Raw genomic sequence first — 21,087 nt, 5'->3', positions numbered from 1 at the left:
CTGTGTGTCATAACGAAGCCCAGCCCTCCATGCCGTAATGCACAGGAGGTGTCAGAGTGATTATCAGTGCCTTGGAGTGGGCCTGTCAGTCACTGAAAACACATCTGAAACAGAAGAGTAACTATTTTCACAGCCATGAAAGTAAATGGAGAAAGCAAGGCCACAGATCCCCAGATAGTAAAGAGGTACACAGTTGGAAAACAAAGCTCAGATATGGCCTGGCCCAAGTGTGTTCCATACAAATAAATAACAAATAGAAATAATACGAAAATTCTCTTTAGAAAGAGTGAGCTAAGTCCCGGTCAAAATGGTTCTATGTAAATCAAGTGAAGTGAGCTAAGTCTCGGTCAAAATGATTCTATGTAAATCAAGTGAAGGTCTGGACAGAGGACAGCTAATAGAACGCATTTTCTGGTAGATGGACAGTTGGCCTGGCCTGGTGCTGGGGTGGGAAAAGGTACAGATGTACTAAAAGGTTATAAAATGACTTCACCTTTCACTTAGTGCTTAGTTCTGGACCTCTGCTCAAGTTTACTGAGCAGAATCACTAATTTAAGACTGAAGAGAATGGTACAGATGAACTGGTTTGCAAGGCAGAAATAGACACAGATGTAGAGAACAAACCTATGGACACCAAGGGGGGAAAGTGGGGGGCGGGATGAACTGGGAGATTGGGTTTGACATATACACACTAATATAAGAGATAACTTATGTAAAAGAGATAACTAATGAGAACCTGCTGTATAGCACAGGGAACTCCACTTCATTATACAGAAGAAACTAACACAACATTGTAAAACAACTATACCCCAATTTAAAAAAAAAAGACTGAAATATGGATAGAAATTTGGATACTATTCAATTTAACAAGAGTTCTCCAATACATGATACAGAAGAAGGTATCACCATGAAAGTAAGAGCATTTTTGAACACAGGGACTATTCCATTTTCGGGCCCAGGGGAAGGACAGAATCCAAGCCACTGTCTTGGTTGGCTTTTCTGCTGGGAGACCAGTCACCTCACCTCTGCCTCTGGAAGCACCTCTGGGAAAGGTAAATCTCCACTCAGCTGAGACTGGCTTCTCTGCGGGTGAAAAGAATACGCTCCTCAAAGCTGGCTCACTAATCCCGGAGAGATGGTTTACGGGCTCCTGGCAGGACTGGAAGTAATAGGAAGGAGAAAGACTTGAAGAAGCTTCAACTCCAGTTTTAAAGTAAAGCTGGCAGATTCCCCCGGGGAAGCACACTGAAGGCACTGAGAAAATACTGGCCAAACTACTCAGCCAGGGGCAACATACATCAGTGTTACCTCTGACCCATTTGGAGGCTCGACGGTGTCTTCCAAATTTATCACTAGAAGCACGTCTACTACCTTCAGCCATTGAGGGGATTTATATGCAACTAGTACCTGCTCAGCTGGCCAGGTGTGGGGCATTTTGGAGGCCTAAGTGACAATCCCACGAGGAGCTGGAATGAAACTAGGTTACTACTTTATAAAGCAAAAGCAGATGCAAATTGCTTCCTCAGAGTTTGTCTGTGAGGCCAAGAGAAGCATCTCTTCACCCAGTGTGACCTAGAATGACAAAACTATTTGTCCAGCTGCAAAGGAGAGACCTATAATACTAAGAGGAATGATGTACCTTCCCCTGTGTCCAGCCTCATGACCATCCCCAAAGATGTGTGCCTACCTTTGCAGCAGTAGGCCGAGCTCAAAATTTGCTTTTTAGGGCTTACAGGACCTGATTATAGTCACCTCTTGTTCACGTAAAAATTAACGTGCATGGGTAACATCTGGTTTTTTATTGATTCAATCGATACATTGGGAATTTAGCAGCATGTTAATGGCAAACAGTTACAAAATCTATTCTTCTACATTTAAAATAAACTGTCTTAAACAATCTACAGCAACCTAAAATCACAAGAACACACGTGAATGGCTGAAGCACTTCTGCTGTTACGCTTATAAACAAGTTTATTAGTAATTTCCTAACAAATCTTCTAGTGCAAAGTGCACATAATCATTTGGAACCTCCATTACCATATCTGGCTCTCAGTTTCCCCTATAAATAATTGTGCCTAAATGTAAGAATTTGAAGTACAACTGGGCAAGTGTGCCCACAGCCTTGCTTTGAGGGCATCCACTCCTCTGAACAACTCTCGAAAACACCTTGAGTTGATTTCAGCTGCACAAGCCATCAAGCCTGTTGCAGGCTGTCCTTTAACCCCACTTTGGAGTTGACTGCTTCAATTTTAAAACAGGTGCAAACACTTGGCAGGGCTCAGAGCAGCTGAAACGCTAAAAGCTCGGCATACTATTGTCCTTTTCCCCTCCTAAACCCTCATTGCACTAGAAAGAGCAGCTCTGTTTCTGTACTGTTCAGCGTTGTTAGAGTTTCTTTTTGGTTCTAGGCAGGGCAATGGATTTAGCAGTGCCTTTGGTTGCTGTTCCTTGGCTTGAAGTCGCGGGGGGTTTCTCTATTTCTCCCTTGAGTTCAACTGAAGGGAGTCTGCTAGATATGTAACTTGAGTAACTCATGTCCAAGTCGTCCATGTTTTCCTTCTTACTGGGCACAGAAGTCTTTTCATAAGCAGTGGGCTAGAAATTTAAAAAAAAAGGCCTGGATTAATTTTGCAGACACAAAGCAATCCACATCAATTCAAAGAAGCGAGGGGCTACAAAGTTGTCTAGGATGTGCAAGTTGGAGCTCTCTTCCGATGTGAGATATAAACTAATCACATTGTGAAACTGTTATTGAATGCCAAAGAAAGCTCCTTTAGCACCTTCAAGAAAACTGAATTGTTTAGTGTCTGGGGTAGAGCAAACTACAGGCACAACTTGAAATCCACTGCCCTGCAAAATGAAAGTAAATACGTGGTACCATTCACACAGGCAAGTCCATCTGGACATAGTTGTAATCATTCATCTTTACGGATTTCTAGATGAGCTTAGACATTTGTATGGATTCCCTGACAAGCAAATCATGATTATTCTTTCTAACCTGGGTATAAAGTTGCTGCATGTGGCCCACTCCTCACATGCTCACCATTCTCTGCATTGATTCCAGGGACTGGCTTCTAACCCCAGTCACACCACTTGGGCAGGTCTGAAGACCTTTTGTAGTCTTGCTGCCTCACTGTTAAATGAGGAAAATGGTATTTGCACATTTACTACATGGGCTTATTATGAGAATGAACTAAGGTGGTGGCCACGAAAGTACTCTGTGAGCTTTAAAGCACAAAACAAGTAGAAGGAATTTTAACAGGCAATTGTGTTTTCTCAGGTCACTGCACCCCACAGTAGAGGAAACGGTCTCTAATCCTGCCGTTGTGAGGGAAGCAGAGTCCATTTTGACCTTAGACCCATTTTAAAAATGCTCACTTCCCATTAAATGAAGCTGGGCATAGAGTTCTAAAACAGCAGAGAACGTCTCAGGAGACCTGCACAAGCAGGATGGGGGATGAGACACAGAGCTATAGATGCAGCGAGTTCTCATTTACACAGAATGAGCTGGGAAAGGGCTCGTAAGTTTAATACTCTGGTTAACTGAAAGCATACACATGAGTTAATAATCAGGTTAACAATTTTCAAAGAATGTGAAAAGATTACATGTAACACAAAACAAATAAACCTGGTGTGTGTGTGTGTTGTTGTTTTTTGATCACTCTTGTGATACAAGTGACCATGTTTTATACACAGTAGCAGTACATATTTGTCCAATGAATAAATGAACTCCCAGGGCTGCAGCAAAACCTCAGATCATTTATGGATTTTTGGTACCTATATTTCTAGAAAAGAGAAAATTTACCAGATGTTTGCTTACTGCAGACAGTCCTTAAATATGTGCCTCTTCAGACTATCATTTTTGTATGACTTTATAACAGTATATGCTAATTCTTGAGCTGGTAATTTTGCACATTGAAAAATTAATTTGTGTAAATTTGGAAATGTAAAAAGGTCCTCTTCTGTATAGATTCATTTTCTCAGGAAAATTTCTGGGTTGATTCTCTGTGTATTCTTTCAAGAAACAGAAAACAAAATGTGTTAGCCTTCAGTAATACAGGTTGTGTCTTCTCCTTGAAAACTCCTTACGTTTAGCAACAGGGTGAGAGTACAACACCCCTGATGTTCCAGTGTCTGGCTGAAGACAAGCTGCTTTGTTTAGTACAGAACTGGTCCCTAGCTTGGACATTTCAATTCATAAAAATTTAAGTCACTTGACATACAAATCCTTTTAAAAGGTGAATCTAAGTTTAACCTTCTCTCTTTTGGCATTTCCACCTCTTGAGTTATCATCTGAGTAGTTGAGGAAATGCTTTTCGTCATGTCCACTACAACAAATAATCTATAGAATAGGAATAGAGACTCAGTCATTTTCTTTTTAACGTGTTCATATTCATATCTGGTTTAACATTTCCATTCTTCTTCACTGTTCCATTTGCTAATTAATGTACTTGAGTCGTTAAAGTAGACTCAGAAGTTGACGTCATTGGGAAGAAATACTCAGAAAGTCTCTATGGGTAGGATTAGTGATATAGATATTGTCTTCTTTTTTTCAAAAACACTAAAGGCTCTGATTTCTTCCTGGATAAGATATCTTAAGATAATTTGCAGAATCTTCTGGCAAAGTGGAAGGAAAAAGGAAACTAAACTAAACTGTTTGGCTGCTTCAGTGTAGGAACATGATATTTCTCAGTTTCATTCTAGAGCAAGATGAGAAAATGATCTTACTCAGCCACATTTACCTATTTTATTTACTTATATATAATTTTTAAGTGAATCAGTTTTTAAATAGGTAGTACATCCCCATGATTTAATATTCACAGTGTTCAAAATCTCCTCCTTGCCCCCTAGTTAACTCAGCTCTGCCTCCCATCCAAGACAACGAATACTATCAGTTTACAGTGCACATTTCCGAAGAGCTTTTATGTAACTTCAAGCAAATATTAGGTGGAACCACATGGAAGTGGTCATCATTTTTGCAGGTCAAAACAGCCTAATAATGGCAATTTTATATGGTTCAATCTAATCCATATATTGACGCACTTTCCTCTCACTTTTTTACACAAATGGTAGCCCACTGTAAACACTCTTTTACACCTTGATTTTTTTAAACTAAGAATTATCTTGAACATCATTCCATGTCAATACATAAAAGAGTTCTCATTCTTCTTTCAGCTATGCAGTGTTCTCTTGTTTGAATGTACCATAATTTATGTAGCCAGTTCCTTGATAATGGACATTCAGGTTGTTTCCAATCTTAACTAGTAAAAATAATGCTGCTGTGAATAACTTTGTACTTGTGTCATTGTGTACATGTGTAAATATATCTACAGGATATATATTTTAGAAGTAGAACTTCTGAGTTAAAAGTTGTATGGATTTGTGATTTTGAAAGACATCACCATATTGCCTTCTACTGCAGTTGTACCAACTTATACTCTTACCAGCAACATTATGAGTACCTATTTTCTTATTTCTTTTTCAGTTTGGTATTTAATACATATTAAAACTAATATAGTCAACAATTTTTTGGTTATCATGAATCTATTTTTTTTTAATTGAAGTATAGTTAATTTACAATGTGTTACTTTCACATGTACAGCAAAGTGATTCAGTTATATATATATTCTTCTTCAGATTCTTTTCCATTATAGGTTATTACAAGATATGAGTATGGTTCCTTGTGCTATACAGTAGGGCCTTGTTGTTTACCTATTTTATACATAGTAGCATGTATATGTTAATCTGAAACTCCTAATTTGTCTCTCTCCCTGCTCTGAGTATCCCCTTTGGTAACCCTAAGTTTGTTTTCTATGTCTGTGAGTCTATTTCTGCTTTGTAAATAAGTTCACTTGTATCATTTTTTTTGATTCCACATATAAGTGATATTACATATTTACCTTTCTCTGTCTGACTTACTTCACTTAATATGATAATCTCTAGGTCCATCCATGTTGCTGCAAATGGCATTATTTCATTCTTTTTTATGGCTGAGTAATATTCCATTGTGTGTGTGTGTGTGTGTGTGTGTGTGTGTGTGTGTGTACCACATCTTCTTTATCCATTCATCTATTGATGGACATTTAGGTTGCTTCCACATCTTGGCTATTTTAAATAGTGCTGCTATGAACATAGGGGTGCATGCATCTCTTCGAATTACAGTTTTCTCTGGATATATGCCCAGCAGTGGGATTGCTGGATCATATGATAGCTCTATTTTTAGTTTTTTAAGGAACCTCCATACTGTTCTCCATAATGGCTGCACCAATTTACATTCCTACAAACAGTGTGGGAGGGCTCCTTTTTATCCACACCCTCTCCAGCATTTATTATTTGTACACTTTTTAATGATGGCCATTCTGACTGGTATGAGGTGAGATCATTGAGATCATTGTAGTTTTGATTTGCATTTCTCTAATAATTATTAGTGATACTGAGTATCTTTTCATGTGTCTTTGGGCATCTATATGTCTTCTTTGGAGAAATGTCTATTAAAGTCTTCTGCCCATTTTTTTTAAAAATAAATTTATTTATTTATTTTTGGCCGTGTTGGGTCTTCGTTTCTGTGCGAGGGCTTTCTCTAGTTGCGGCGAGCGGGGGCCACTCTTCATCGCAGTGCGTGGGCCTCTCACTGTCGCGGCCTCTCTTATTGCGGAGCACAAGCTCCAGACGCACAGGCTCAGTAGTTGTGGCTCACGGGCCCAGTTGCTCCGCGCCATGTGGGATCTTCCCAGACCAGGGCTCAAACCTGTGTCCCCTGCATTGGCAGGCAGATTCTCAACCACTGCGCCACCAGGGAAGCCCCTGCTCATTTTTTGATTGGGTTCTTTGGGCTTTTTTTTGTATTAAGCTGTATGAGCTGTTTGTATATTTTGGAAATCAATCCCTTGTTGGTAGCACTGTTTGCAAATATTTTTAGTCAACCATATTTTAATTGAGCTTCAAAATCAGCCTAAAACTGGCTGCATGGAAACAAATCACAATGTTCGTTCCTTAACTCCCTGGTAACATCAATGCAAGTCTATTTACCTATATGCAAATATTTATTGCAAATGCTTAAAAGCTTCTGTGTATATGTGTGTACCTTGTAAAATATTATGTGTGTATGTACTTTACCATTTCTCTTTGCTAATTTGCAGTTTCATTAAGTTTAGGATGCCATTATTTAGGAATCAGAATCCTAAGAGCTTTCCTAAAGACTGAGTCTCCCTTCTTAAATATCCCCTCACTAAAACTGTTCTCTGATGCTAATAAAACATGGATGCAGGCTGGCCCACACGGTGCCCTTCAGGCCAAGTTACAGCTTTCTTCACCAAGAGCCAAGCCTCTCATCTCCTTGGAATATAAACAGCCAAGGCAAATTCCAACTTCCAGGCTTTTCTCTAGGATTTTTAAAAGGATTTCCTCTGTAGGTTATAGGTTACCTAAATTTTAAGTTTCTATTTTTCTTCTCTCATAGTTGATGGGATTCTTCAGGGATCTATGCTGTAACTGATGCAATTTTACAGTTTTGTAAGTAATAGAACAGAGAAATGGAAAGTGAAATTGCCAAGGCTATAGAAGTTACTAAGATCTTCCAGGTCATGAAAGGCGTATAGAAGGTGATGAGCTCCCATAAGATTGTACAAAGGGGGAGAAAGATGAGAGAGGAATTTCAATATTCAGTTCTAGGGGGAAAGAGTCTATCTAAATGATCATTATGAGACTGTTGGTCATAATTATCGGTCCAAAAGAGGATCTAAAAAAACACTGTAGACTGTTTTCCAAGAGAGGATCTAAAAATCATTGTAAACTGTTCTCTAAAGATACTGGTGTAATATACCATTTCACAGTGACCAAGAGAACCTGGCTATCATCAGAAAGCATCTTAGAAATCAAAGAAAAAAATTCTTCTATCCTTATTTATCATGAAGAATTCATATCTGAAATACTGCAACCAGTCTGGATAGATATAAAGGGACCAGAGAAGGTTTACAGACAGGCTACTGATGTGCTAATGGGTGGAGGTTCTTTATGAGAGAGTTCTTCAACCTAAAAATATAAAGAATAAGACGATATATATACATATATATTTATATATATATACACACACATACACATGTATATATATAATCACAATTTTAAAATGCAGAAGGGGTAAGATTTCAGCACTGTGAAGCTAGACAGCATCTCTGAGTGCTGCAGTCAGGATGGTTACACCAGGGGCTCCCCCAAGCACCATTTCAGTTGTTCCTCATCTTTGACAGACTCTTACCATTTGGGACTGCTGAAGAATAGTCATTCCTACTAGAGGCACAATGATAGAAAAGATGACCTTACAAGGTTCCCTCTGGTTCCATCTTTTTGTAGTTCAGCACCCTGGGCCTGATTTCTCCAGATGATATTGTTAATCTTGAAAAGGGGGCTCCATGTGTGCAAGGGGAGATATAGAACCAGAAAAAATGGGCTAAATACACATATTTCATTATTCACTGGCATAACTTTAACTTGATGAACTCATCTGGTGATAACGGATGCAAAACCTGTAAGCTCTAGGCATATCCCTGCAAGTTAATACCAGTGCACAATTACTAGAAACTGTTACCATTTCTCTGAATTTTGAGTAAAATACATGCTATTTAAGTCAAGTGGTTTATCACCATAGCAACCATTTCTAGAGTCACACATTCAAATTATAGGCCTGCACAAGGTCCAAGTGACAGAATATTCGGATGTAAGTTTTCAGCTATAGTTTTACTTGCAATGGTCACCCACTTTCTCTCACATTCCTGTGGTTTTCGGAAGGAAGAGGAAGGGGGAAAAAAAGCAAAGGGAAGAAGAGAAATTGACTTTCAAACATAGATTTCTTATATAAGCCTACCCACATAAAGAGCAGGGCCTTCTATGGCGTTAATGAAAACAAAATCTAACTTGTAAATTAGAGAAAGATATAAATATCTCTCTTTTCTTTTTAATTAAAGTATAATTTACATACAGTAGAATGTGCAAATCTCAAAAGTATAGTTTGATGAGTTTTGATAATGAATAGAGCTATATAACCAACACCCCAATCAAGAAATAGAACAATTCCCCAAGAAGTTCCCTCATGCCACATCCCAGTCAACTCCCTCCCATCCTGGGGCTATAAGTGTTCTGACATTTTTCAACATAAATTACTTTTGTTTTTTCTAAAACTTCATATAAACAAAATAACATACAGTATGTACTCTTTTGTGCCTTGTTTCTTTTGCTTAACATGATTTTTTTAATTGAAATTTTTATTGAGATAGTTATAGATTCTCATAGTATTATACCATTTTTGAGATTCATCTGTGTATTAGTAGTTCATTCCTTTTTATTGTCAAGCAGTATTCCATTGTATGAATATGTCACAATTTGTTTATCCATTCTTCTATTAACGAATATTTGGGCTGTTCCCAGTTTGGGGCTCTTTTTTTATATAAAGCTGCTATAAACATATTCTACTAATCCTTTTTTGAACTTACATTTGGGATTGCTGGGTAAATGGTAAGTAAATGCTTAACTTTATAAGTAACTGCCCAACTGTATTCCAAAAGGACTGCACCATTTTGTATTCCCACCAGCAATGTAGGAAAATTCCAGTTGCTCCAATATTTGCTAAAATTTCGAGTTGTCAGTCCTTTTAAATTTTGGGCATTCTAGAAAGAGTGTAATGATATGTCATTGTAACTTTTCCTGATATCATTTGCATTTTCCTGATAACTAATGATGTTGCACTTTTTTTTCATATGCTTATTGACTACTTATATATCTTTCTATCTGAAGTGTCTGTTCAAGTCTTACGGCCATTTAAAAAAATGAGTTGTCTTTTTATTACTGAGTTGTAGGAATTGTCTTTATATTCTGGATACAAGTCCTTTGTCAGATATGTTTATTGCAAATGTTTTTTCCCTGTCTGTGGCTTGCCTATTTCTTTTCTTAATATGCTTTAGATGAGCTAATATGTTTACTTTTGCTGAAGTCTATTTTATCCAGCTTTAAAGGGCTTTCTGTGTTTTAAGAAATCTTTGACTACTCTCTGATTGGAAGATATTATCCTATGTTTTCTCATAAGAGCGTTTATAGTTTAGCTTTTAAACTAATTTCTGTATACAGTGTAAGCTAGGGGGGTCAAAGTTATTATTTTCCCATATAGATGTACTATTATTCTAGCACCATTTATTGAAAAAACTATCCTTTCTCCATTGAATGGCTTTGAAATATCTGTAAAAAATCAATTGACCTCATAAGTGTAGGTCTCTTTCTAGACTCTCGATTTTGTTTCATTGATCTATTTATCTACTCTTAAACCAATATCACACTGTATTGATTACTGAAGCTACACAGTAAATGTTGAAATCAGATCATGTAAGTTCTCCAACTTTGTTCTTTTCATGTTATTTCAGCTGTTCTAGGTCTTACATATTCCCAAATAAATTTTAGAATCAACTTGTCAATTTCTATCAGAAAAGCAAAAGCCCTAGATTTCACTTGGGGTTGCTTTAAAGTTATAAATCAGTTTGGGGAGACATCTTAATAGTATCAAATCTTCCAATCCATGAACATGGTATATCTCTCCATATATGTCAGCCTTCTTCAATTTTACTTAGCAACATGGTGTGGGGGTTGATATATATATTTCACATATATTTTGTTAGATCTATCACTAATATTTTATGTTTTACAATAATATTTTAAATGGTTTAAAAAGCTTTGTTTTCCAATTGTTCATTGCTAGTATATAAAAATACAATTGATTTTGTATACAAATCTTGCATCTTGCACTTTAAGTTCAATTTCTGAAGATTCCTGGGGATTTTCTATGTACACAACCATGGCGTTTGCAGGTAGGCACAGTTTTATTCTTCCTTTCCAATCTATATAATTTTATTTCTTTTACTTGCCTTGTTGCATTGGCTAAGACCTGTAGTACAATGTTAAAAAGAAGTAGAAAGGACATCCTTGTCTATCTCCTATCTTCAGTGGAAAAGTGTTCAATATTTCACCATTAAGAATTATATTAGCTTTAGAGGGGTTTTCTTTTTTTTCTTTTCTTTTCTTTTGGTAAAAATCCCTTAGTACGTAAAAGAAAGTTCCCATCTGTCCCTAATCTGCTGAGGGTTTTTCTCATGCTTGAGTGTTGTATTTTATCAAATGCTTTTTTCACAATTATTGAGATAACTATATGGCTTTTCTCCTTTACTTATTAATATGGTGAATTATATTGATGTATTTTTGGACGTTAATCCAAACTTACATTCCTGGAATATACTATACACTTGATCATAATGTTGTGCCTTCCTTATAAATGAATTGGGAAATAGTCTCAAGAGTTTGTGTCATAAGCTTTCTCCTCTTTCCTTCTTAAATATTTGGAAGAACTACCCAGTGAAATCATTTGGGACTGGAGTTTTCTATACCAGCAAGTTCTTAATTACAAATTCAGTTTTTTCAAAATAAGAATAGAACTATTTAAATTTTCTATTTTTGTGTATCTGTTTTGGTGTATTTTAAAGGAATTTGACCATTTCATATAAATTTTCCAATGTATTAGCATTAAATCATTCATAATATGTTCTTTTTAAAATTATTTCCTTCCTACTATTTTTGTTAGGAGGGTGCTTAATTTGATGTTCTTTTTCTAGCTTATTGAGATGAAAGCTTAGTTCTTATTATTATTGCTACTGTTTTAAACAGTCAACATTATTTTATATTTATTCACATATTTACACTTGCCAATGCCCTTCATATTTTCCTACAGTTACTTTCATCTGGGATCATTTTCTTTCACCCTGAAACTTTTCTTCTAGTATTTCTTATAGTAAGATAGGCTGGTAAAAATTCTCTCATCTTTTACATACTTGAAAACCTTTTTATTTTTATCTTTGAAGGAAATTATCACCAGATACAGAATTCCAAGTTGGCAGGTTTTTTGTTTTGTATTGTTTTCCATTTAGCAGTTTAACAATATAATTCCTTTGTCTTCTGGCTTCCATTATTTCTGTTGGGATGTCAAAAGTTGCTCCTTTGATGGCAACATGCCCCCACCCTCTACCCCAGATGCTTTCCCAATTCTCTCTCTCTGATCTAAAGAACTAAAGGATGGAATTCAAAGCAACCACAGACACCAAAGAATAGTGAGGGAATTCCTTAAAGGAGATAGCCAGAAAGGGGGAATCCTAAATTCTGCTCAGCTAAAGATAAATGAACCAACCTAAGATTTGAACTGCTGGCTAAGAGGCAATTTTCAGTTTTTATCCAATCAACTAATTGCCTGCTAAAACAGAAAGGTCAACACTTTTTGGAGGAACATAGTCAAATCAAGAGCCGGTACAACACAACATTCCCAATGTCTAGGATACAATCCAAAATTCCTCAAATTCCTCAACAGAAATAATAATCAATAGAGACAGACCCTGAGATGACCCAGATATTGGAATTAGCAAACAAGGATTTTAAAGCAGTTATGATCACTATTATCAATGATGTAAAGTGAAAATTTATTTGATGAATAAAGCAGCTCTCCATAAAGAAATAGAAATAATAAAAAGAACCAAATGAAAATTTTAGAATAAAATATAATATCTGAAATTAAATATTCACCCGATAGGTTTAACAGGAACATGGAGACAACAGAGCAAAGAGTAAAACTGAAGATAGATCAATAGAATGTATCCAATTTAAAGAACAGATTGAAAAAAATCAATACAGCCTCAGGGACTTATTGAACAATATCAAATGGTCTAACATATGAGTAATTAAGAGTCTCAGGAAAAAATAAGGAAAAAGTAATCACAAGATTTCCCAAACTTAGCAAAAGACAGAAATACAGATTCAAGAAGTTCAGCAAATCCCAAGCAAGATAAATGTGAAATGCATTCCTAGCAATATGATTGTCAAACTGCTGAAAACCAAAGATAAAGAGAGAATCTCGAAAACATTCAGAGAAAAGTGACACATTACATATACGAAAAGAACACTTCAAATTACCAGTGACTTCTTATCAGAGAATCTGGATTCCAGAAGGCAGAAGAATAACATCTTTAAAGTGTGGACCAAAATTACCTGTCGAACCAGAACTGTGTAAACAGAGAAAACGTCCTTCAAAAATTAAGACAGGGGCTTCCCTGGTGGCGCAGTGGTTGAGGGTCTGCCTGCTAATGCAGGGGACGCGGGTTCGAGCCCTGGTCTGGGAGGATCCCACATGCCGCGGAGCGGCTAGGCCCGTGAGCCACAGCTGCTGAGCCTGCGCGTCTGGAGCCTGTGCCCCGCAACGGGAGGGGCCGCGATAGTGAAAGGCCCGCGCACCGCGATGAAGAGCGGTCCCCGTACCGCGATGAGGAGTGGCCCCCGCTTGCCGTAACCAGAGAAAGCCCTCGCACGAACTGAAGACCCAACACAGCCAAAAATAAATAAATAAATAAATAAAGTAGCTATAAAATTAAAAAAAAAAAAAAAAAAAAATTAAGACAGGGCTTCCCTGGTGGCGCAGTGGTGGAGAATCTGCCTGCCAATGCAGGGGACACGGGTTCGAGCCCTGGTCTGGGAAGATCCCACATGCCGCGGAGCAACTAGACCCGTGAGCCACAACTACTGAGCCTGCGCGTCTGGAGCCTGTGCTCTGCAACAAGAGAGGCTGCGACAGTGAGAGGCCCATGCACTGCAATGAAGAGTGGTCCCCACTCGCCGCAAGTAGAGAAAGCCCTCGCACAGAAACGAAGACCCAACACAGCCAAAAATAATAAATAAATAAATAAATAAAAATTAAAAAAAAATTAAGAAAAAATAAAGACATTTTTAGATAAAAGAAAACTGAGAGAATTCATCACTAGCAGACATGCAATACAAGAAATGCAAAGGAAGTTCATCAGGCTGAAGGGAAATGATACAAAATGGAAGCTTAGATTTTCAGAAAGGAAAGAAGAGCATCAGAAATGGTAAATATCTGGGTAAATATAAAAGACAATTTTCCTTTTAATTTCTTGGAAATACAACTATTTAGGGCAAAAATTAAAACATTGTTTTGTAGGGTTTATAATTACATAGATGTAATACATGTGACAATTATAGCATAAAGGCAGGATAAGAGATGAGTGGAACCAAATTAATACATTTGAAATTGAAGCAATATTTTTTATAACCCAACCCAATGGGTTGGTTCTCCACAGGGGAAAATATACATAGCATATACTAGAAGCTATAATCTCTAAGGGGAGCTGAGCAGAAGCCAGGCTTGGGAGAGTAGGGAAATGATTGGAAAGGATTCACTAATATATTCCTTCAACCATGGACGTCTGGCTAAACCCGTGGTGAAACCTAAGCCTTACACAGGAGATTCTACTGGGAATAGAAGTACAGACAAAAGCCTTATTGTTTATGGAAGCCTATGAATCCAAACTAGCAACTGGAACTGTCAATAGCATTAGATCAAACAACAACAGGTCAAAATTCATGTTAGCACAATGAATAACTAGTACCTGTATTAGTCAGCTATTGCTGCAGCTATGCTACTGTGTTTGGGAGGTCCCCAGGTTCCATTATTCACTAGGAGGACTCACAGAACTCAGCATACAGTTGTACTCATTGCTATGATTTATTATAGTGAAAGGATGCAGAGCACAATTAGCAAAGTGAAAAGACACTTAAGGAGAAGTCCAGTGGAAACCATGTTTAAGCTTCTAAGAGTCCTCTCCCAGGAGTCACATAGGATGCACTTAATTACCCCAGCAACAAGTTGTGACAACACATGTGAAATGCTGTCAACCAGGGAGGCTTGAAGAGACTCAGCACCCAGGGTTTTTATTGGGAGCTGGTCATGTAGGCAACCTCTGCCTAGCACCTAGCAAAATCCCAGACTCCCAGAAGGAAAGCAGGTGTTCAGCATAAACCATATTGTTTGCACAGTTTAGGCACAATTAATCATTCTTATCAGTTAATGGTAGCAACTGTCCCAAAATCTAAGTTCCCAAAAGCCAGCCAACGGCCAACCTGGCAAGCAGGCCTTTTCAAGGATAGCAGTTTAGGCCTGCTATGTTAACTCTTTTCTGTACAACTACCTAACAAAGAACTATAAGAGTCTCAGTATGTTATAACAATAAACATTAATTTTTGCTTGGTGGTGCTAGGCTAGACTCCAGGCTTTGTATTGGGTTCAAGACTGTCCACAGATCTTCATAATTCCAGGAACTGTGGCTTCTGCAGTCATGTTCTTCTCATAGCAGGTGGCAGAAATACAAGAGAGCAAGCTAAATCATGCAAACATTTTTAAGGTCTCTGCTTACATCACACCTCTTAACATTTCATTTGCTAAAGTCAGTCATAGAGCTAAGATCAACATTAGTGAGGTGAGAAAATATACATCTACTCTAATAGGGAGAAAAACCACATGGCAAAGGGTATGAATGTACAGATCCCTTACAGAGGTTTTAAATAATTGGGAAAAATAATCCAATCTACCACAGTGCCCTAGGGATCTCACCAAACTCAGAGGGCAAATGAGGTTGGAAGCATCATCTTCCCACTTTTGAAAATGATATTTCTTTGTTTGTTCATTAGTTTATTCCCACACCTATGTCCAAAGGAGCCTTAAAACAGACAGGAAAGAACATGCAATTTTAGCAATATTCTATGCAAGTTCTTTAGCAATATAATAATAAAATTAATAATAGCTAACATTAATGAGTGCTTACTATATGTCAAGAGTGTTACCTGCATGATTTCATTTAGTCCTTGGTTGATGTCATTATTTTCCCCGTTTTAGATATGAGGAAACAGAGGCCTAGAGACTTGCCCAAGGTCCTAAGGCTTATAAGTGGTGAAGCCAGGATTTGAATCCAGGCAGCCTAGATCTGGAGCTTGTGCTTTTAACCAGTAGGATATTTTAAATGGAATACTTGGGCATATATGCTAGATTACAATGCTTCAATATTGGAGTATAAAAGTGTGCCAGAAACATGGAAGCACCACCAAATTTTCACATGATTCACATGGGCTCAGGGAACTAAGATTTAATATGTTAAGAAAAGAAAATTTTTATCTTACTCAACTAAAATACTAAGAAAACTTGACTTTTTCCTCACAGCAACAGGTCAATATACCACATAGTTCAACCGTTTAATTTCAATCTTATTTAAATTCAAATATTCCTTGACTTTGAAGAACTGCTAATGAATACATTTCATTGATCAAAATAACTTTTCAAAGTTTCTAAGCCAGCTTGCCTTTCTACTTTCTAGACTAGATAAAGTATCTGCTACACGTACCATCTCCTATGATTCTGTAAAGACCATGTTTTTTCAGTCAAGAAAAATGATCACAAAAATCTTTCATTTTCACTAAACAAGTATATTCAAGACTGTGTTCAATAAACAATTTAACAACTAAGAAGTTTTTCCTTTATGAAGCAAGAATTCTGTAATGCAAATATGCTTCTATCACATCCAGAGTTGCTAGTCCTTCCCTCTATGGTTATGGGGGGGGGTGCATTTTAATTACAGACATTCATTTCTCTTCAATTGTTTTCTGAGCTTAATGAACAATGAAAGTACTGTACTACTTATCGGAAATCACTAAGAATCGAACGTCGAAAGGCATGTTCCTGCAATAAGCAATGGTCTGCTAAGTGTCTCATTTGAAGATGAGTAAATGCTGCTGTAGGAATTAAGTCTTGGGTCTGTCTGACAGAATAGATTAAGAACCCATTTGTAGGGAATTTAGAGGGTTACCAATAACACAAAACGTTATCTAGATGTACTCAGCCTGTAAAATACAAGATATATAAGAGAGAACACTTCTATCTTCAAAAAACACAATTACCTAAAACAGACTAAAGGTTGAGAATGAAAAGAAAAAAAAAGGACATTAACAAATGTCAACTAGTCAAAAATAAGTTTGAAAAAGTGAAGTGTGATACCTTAGTCCAAACATGAACAATGAGGCGATACACACTGTATTTTTCCATAATGCCCAGGGCATTTGGAACTAAGGAACAGTTACTCAGAGAAAGAGGAAGGTGCTTGGTTCAACTGTTTTTGTTTTTAATAATTCCTCACTTTCTCTGCGGGTTTTCAAGTGCTTTGCCACTTATCTAAAAATTATGATGACACTGGCTGTGAGAAATACAAAATCAGGAGCTCTAAATGGATTTATGAGATTCTTCAGAAGAGAGAACAATGATACAATGGAAAGCAGGGACTGCTGGCAGATTTCCATTTAAAATAAAGCCAAATGTCAAATATTTTAATGGAAAAAGAATCATATACATCTCTTTAATTTCGTAAGTGTAAATTATTTATCATATCAAATTATCCATAGAATCTAATTTTAACAAATAAAATTTTCCCGTGGGAAATATTTCAATATTCATAGAGTGATTTTTTTCTCTTTTTTAAAAATTAATTAATTAATTAATTTATTTATTTTTGGCTGTGTTGGGTCTTTGTTGCTGTGCTCGGGCTTTCTCTAGCTGCGGCAAGCGGGGGCTACTCTTCATTGCGGTGAGTCGGCTTCTCATTGCGGTGGCTTCTCTTGTTGTGGAGCACGGGCTCTAGGTGCATGGGCTCAGTAGTTGTGGCTTGCAGGCTCTAGAGTGCAGGCCCAGTAGTTGTGGCACACGGGCTTAGCTGCTCCGCGGCATGTGGGATCTTCCCGGACCAGGGCTCGAACCCATGTCCCCTGCATTGGCAGGTGGATTCTTAACCACTGAGCCACCAGGGAAGCCCTTCATAGAATGATTTTTAATAAAATTAAAATTTCACTCTTAAGAATATTAGTTACTATATGAATCCTGTGTGGACTCAAGACTAAATGGCCTACGCTCTTCTCAGTTATCACGTTAGGCCTTATACTCCACTATTTACTGTTAATGAAGATTTGAAAAAAATAAAAGAAGTAATTTCTTAACATAAGCTCAACTTCAATATAATTAACAAAGTAACATATTTATTCATAAAAATCAGTGAAAAATTTAATATGGATGAGAAGTCTTTCTTTTAAGGGGTAACACTTTTCAGAAAAATTCCCAAATAAGGTAAGGTAGTCCTCCCAAGATATCACAGCCAAAACCTAAGCATAGGAAAGTCCCTTAGAGGATATCCAGGGCAAACTCCTACCCATCTTGGAGAAATTCCTGCTACAGCATTTATAACAAGTAGCTTTCCAGAGTCTGCATGAATGCTTCCAATGATTGAAAGGTAGGGTTTACTATCCATGGCCCAGCCTGTGCTACTGCAGGTGAGCTCTGATTGTGGAAAAGTTCTTCTTGTTGATGAGTAGAAAACTATATTCTTAAATTTTCAATCCACTGAGTATAGTTCTAGCATCCACAAGAGCCTCAAATTCCAATTCTTCTGTTCCCTAATTGGAAGTAGCTGAGAACAGCATGGCAAGTCCCATCACTCTGTGACTTGCAGGGGTAAGAGGAGGAGGATAGTGGAGACAAGTGACAGAGCAATGAAAAAGGAGATGGAAGACAACCAAACATTTGGTTCACAAGGATATTTTATGTCAGATTCAGTGCCAAACAGAATCCAAGACTACAAAAGATAATGTGCATATGCATGTGTATGTATGGATTTGTGTTTGTATATATGTGAGTATACAGTAGATGCATGTATGTAATACGTGTAATGTATGTGTATGCATGTGTGAGTATATATACGTGTGTATGTATATGTGTGTGAGTATGTGTACGTATGTGTGCGTGTGCACATGTTATATGTGTGTATAAAATGCCAAGTCAGCTAACAGGAAAATTTTCAAACTATAAATGAGGAAATGCAAACACTGGGTTTTTAGGATATTTTTAACAAGAATATAAAATACACACATCTGCTAAGCACTGCAGGAGTTGTTAACAGACTAGAGAGGATGAAAGGGAGTCAATAAACTTATGTTTATATTATGGTAAAAATATGGTTATTTCAAAATATCTGAATAATTAAATGTCAAGCTTATTATCTAGACATTTGCTATCAAGTAGACAAAGAAGTTCCCAATGAGTAAATAAAAATCAACCAGATCACTCTACAGGGTCCCCTTCTGCAAATTTCTGACAGGATTCTTAGCATGGCAGGGTGTGGGCCAGCCACGCTGCACCTTCCTGGCTGTGGGTCAGGATTTACCCTCTCGGTTCCTTTCTCCACTTGCCCGTCTCTAGGCCTTGGAGAACTGAAAGGCAGCACCTCCTCACAAGAAGTCTGGGCTCTCCGGAGGTAAATACAGCCCCCACTGGCAGCATGTTCAATCATTAAAGAAGAGCTAAAATATGCTGATTAGATCTCAAGACAAGAAAGAGAACAAACATACAGAAAATTTTTCCTCAAACACAGAAACGAAAGAAAAAAAGGGTTTGGGTAAATTGTCACGATATCAGTTTAGCAGAACACAATCTAGAATTAATCAAAATGTTACTAAATTTTATTCACCAAAAATAATAAAACTATATTCAGATCTAATAAGGTAAAATAATAAAACTATACAAACAGTTTTAGCTACCATAAAATTGGAAATGACTAACTGGATAATTTAGTAAGTCTTTTTCTAGGTAATACATAAACCCATTCCAAATTGTGTAGCCTGGTAAAATACAAAAATTGTTCATCGTGACTCATTAGCCAAAACTGGCACACCACCTGTCTTTGTAAATAAAGTTTCATTGGAACATGGCCATGCTCATTCATTTGTTGTCTACGCCTATTTTCATGCTATAACATCAGAGTTGAGAAGCTGTGACAGAGACTATTATGGCCCACAAAGCCTAAAATATGTACTATCTGTTCCTTTACAGGAAAAGTTTGCAGACACCTGCCCTATATAATCATGGATCCTAAAATAAGCATGTAGGCCACATTGCTAAATCATGATAGTTTCAAGGGAGGAAAGAACTTTACCGTCTGTATCATGCAGGTCTCCTTTGTTACAAACCATTAAAAACCAACAACAAAAAAGAGTTGCAAAAAAATGTTCCAAGTGTTGTGAAGGTATTTTACAGTTTGGAGAAATGGAACAATTGGTTCTTCCTACTTGTTTTGTTGGTTCTTCCTACCTGTTTTCCTTCCTCTTCATCTGAAGAGTTACTGACATGGATACTTCTGCTGGGTTGGTAACCTTTCAACTTTTCTTGACCGGACCAGTTGTTCCTTTGGTCTGTTGTACTTTCCTCATCACTTCCTGGGTTATTTTTCCATTCTTTCATCATTTCTAACACGTTGGTTGGTCTCGCCGAAGAAAGTATATTGCCCTAATATTAACAATGAATTTTTGGTGTTATGAACAGTTTAGAAAACTGAAGACTCTTACATATTTTAGTAATATAGTCTCACAAATTCAGTAAGTCACATGGAAAAATTATAATGCTGAATAAATAGCAAAACTTTGGATGCCCTTTTGAGCATACTCCTTGTACTGGCATGTCTCAGACCTCTTCACTAATACTTTTACAATATGCCAAAATTTAGGGATGGGAGAATATTCTGGTTTAAAAGAATAATGCAGCAGGCTTGTGTGAAAGAACCACTAGATAGGGCAAGTTCCTGGAATCCAAAGACCCCCTTACAGTGCTGTTCCTAGAAAATTAATAGGGAAGCTGAAAGAATGAAAGAAGTTGCCCAAAGTCTACTGGGTCCAACACTAAGGGTAAGCCTATATAACATCAAAATGGCTAGGAAAAAAACCTAAATTCAGTTGATTAGTCCGGTGCCGTGTCCAAGAATATAGATGTTTGACTTGAAAGCTCTTAGTTGACTGGAAGATTTCGATATAATGTGGTCATTTGATTGTAATGGATTCCGTGCACTGTTTTAACCCCAGATGTGGCTATACCATACTAAAATTGACTATTTTATATTAACTATATTTGTCTCAAAGCTAATATTCCATTTAATGCCAAGAAATGCATGAATGCATTCTTAAATGCCTCCTGCTACACTAGGTATGCCTTAAATAGTTTTGCTCCTAACTCAGACTAGTAGAGAAAGTTTGGACAAGAAGTTTGGGTCACATTTAGATTAAAACAGGACGTTTAGGTGTGGGAACAACTATGGAGTGATCTAAGTTAATTTGATATGTGGATGGATTGAAGCATTAAGC

At 37.2% G+C, this 21,087-nt stretch overlaps 1 protein-coding gene across 5 annotated transcripts in view; it reads right to left on the bottom strand.

Moving 5' to 3' along the window:
* Positions 1-1,799: 1,799 nt before the first annotated feature.
* Positions 1,800-21,087, bottom strand: part of STK33 (serine/threonine kinase 33) — an 85,060-nt gene continuing 65,772 nt past the window's right edge. For 4 of the 5 annotated variants that reach the window (XM_007172809.2, XM_007172810.2, XM_057552207.1 and 1 more), the window contains 2 exons: positions 20,045-20,239; positions 1,800-2,595 (listed from right to left, as the gene is read on the bottom strand). In XM_007172809.2, coding sequence (XP_007172871.1) covers positions 2,386-2,595; positions 20,045-20,239 — 405 coding nt within the window. In that variant the 3' untranslated portion in view covers positions 1,800-2,385. The remainder of the gene's footprint in view (positions 2,596-20,044; positions 20,240-21,087) is intronic. The other variant, XM_007172811.2, reaches the window with a different exon arrangement.

This window comes from Balaenoptera acutorostrata, chromosome 9 (assembly GCF_949987535.1).
Source record: "Balaenoptera acutorostrata chromosome 9, mBalAcu1.1, whole genome shotgun sequence".
NCBI lineage: Eukaryota > Metazoa > Chordata > Mammalia > Artiodactyla > Balaenopteridae > Balaenoptera > Balaenoptera acutorostrata.
This window is presented reverse-complemented; position numbering and strand designations above follow the sequence as displayed.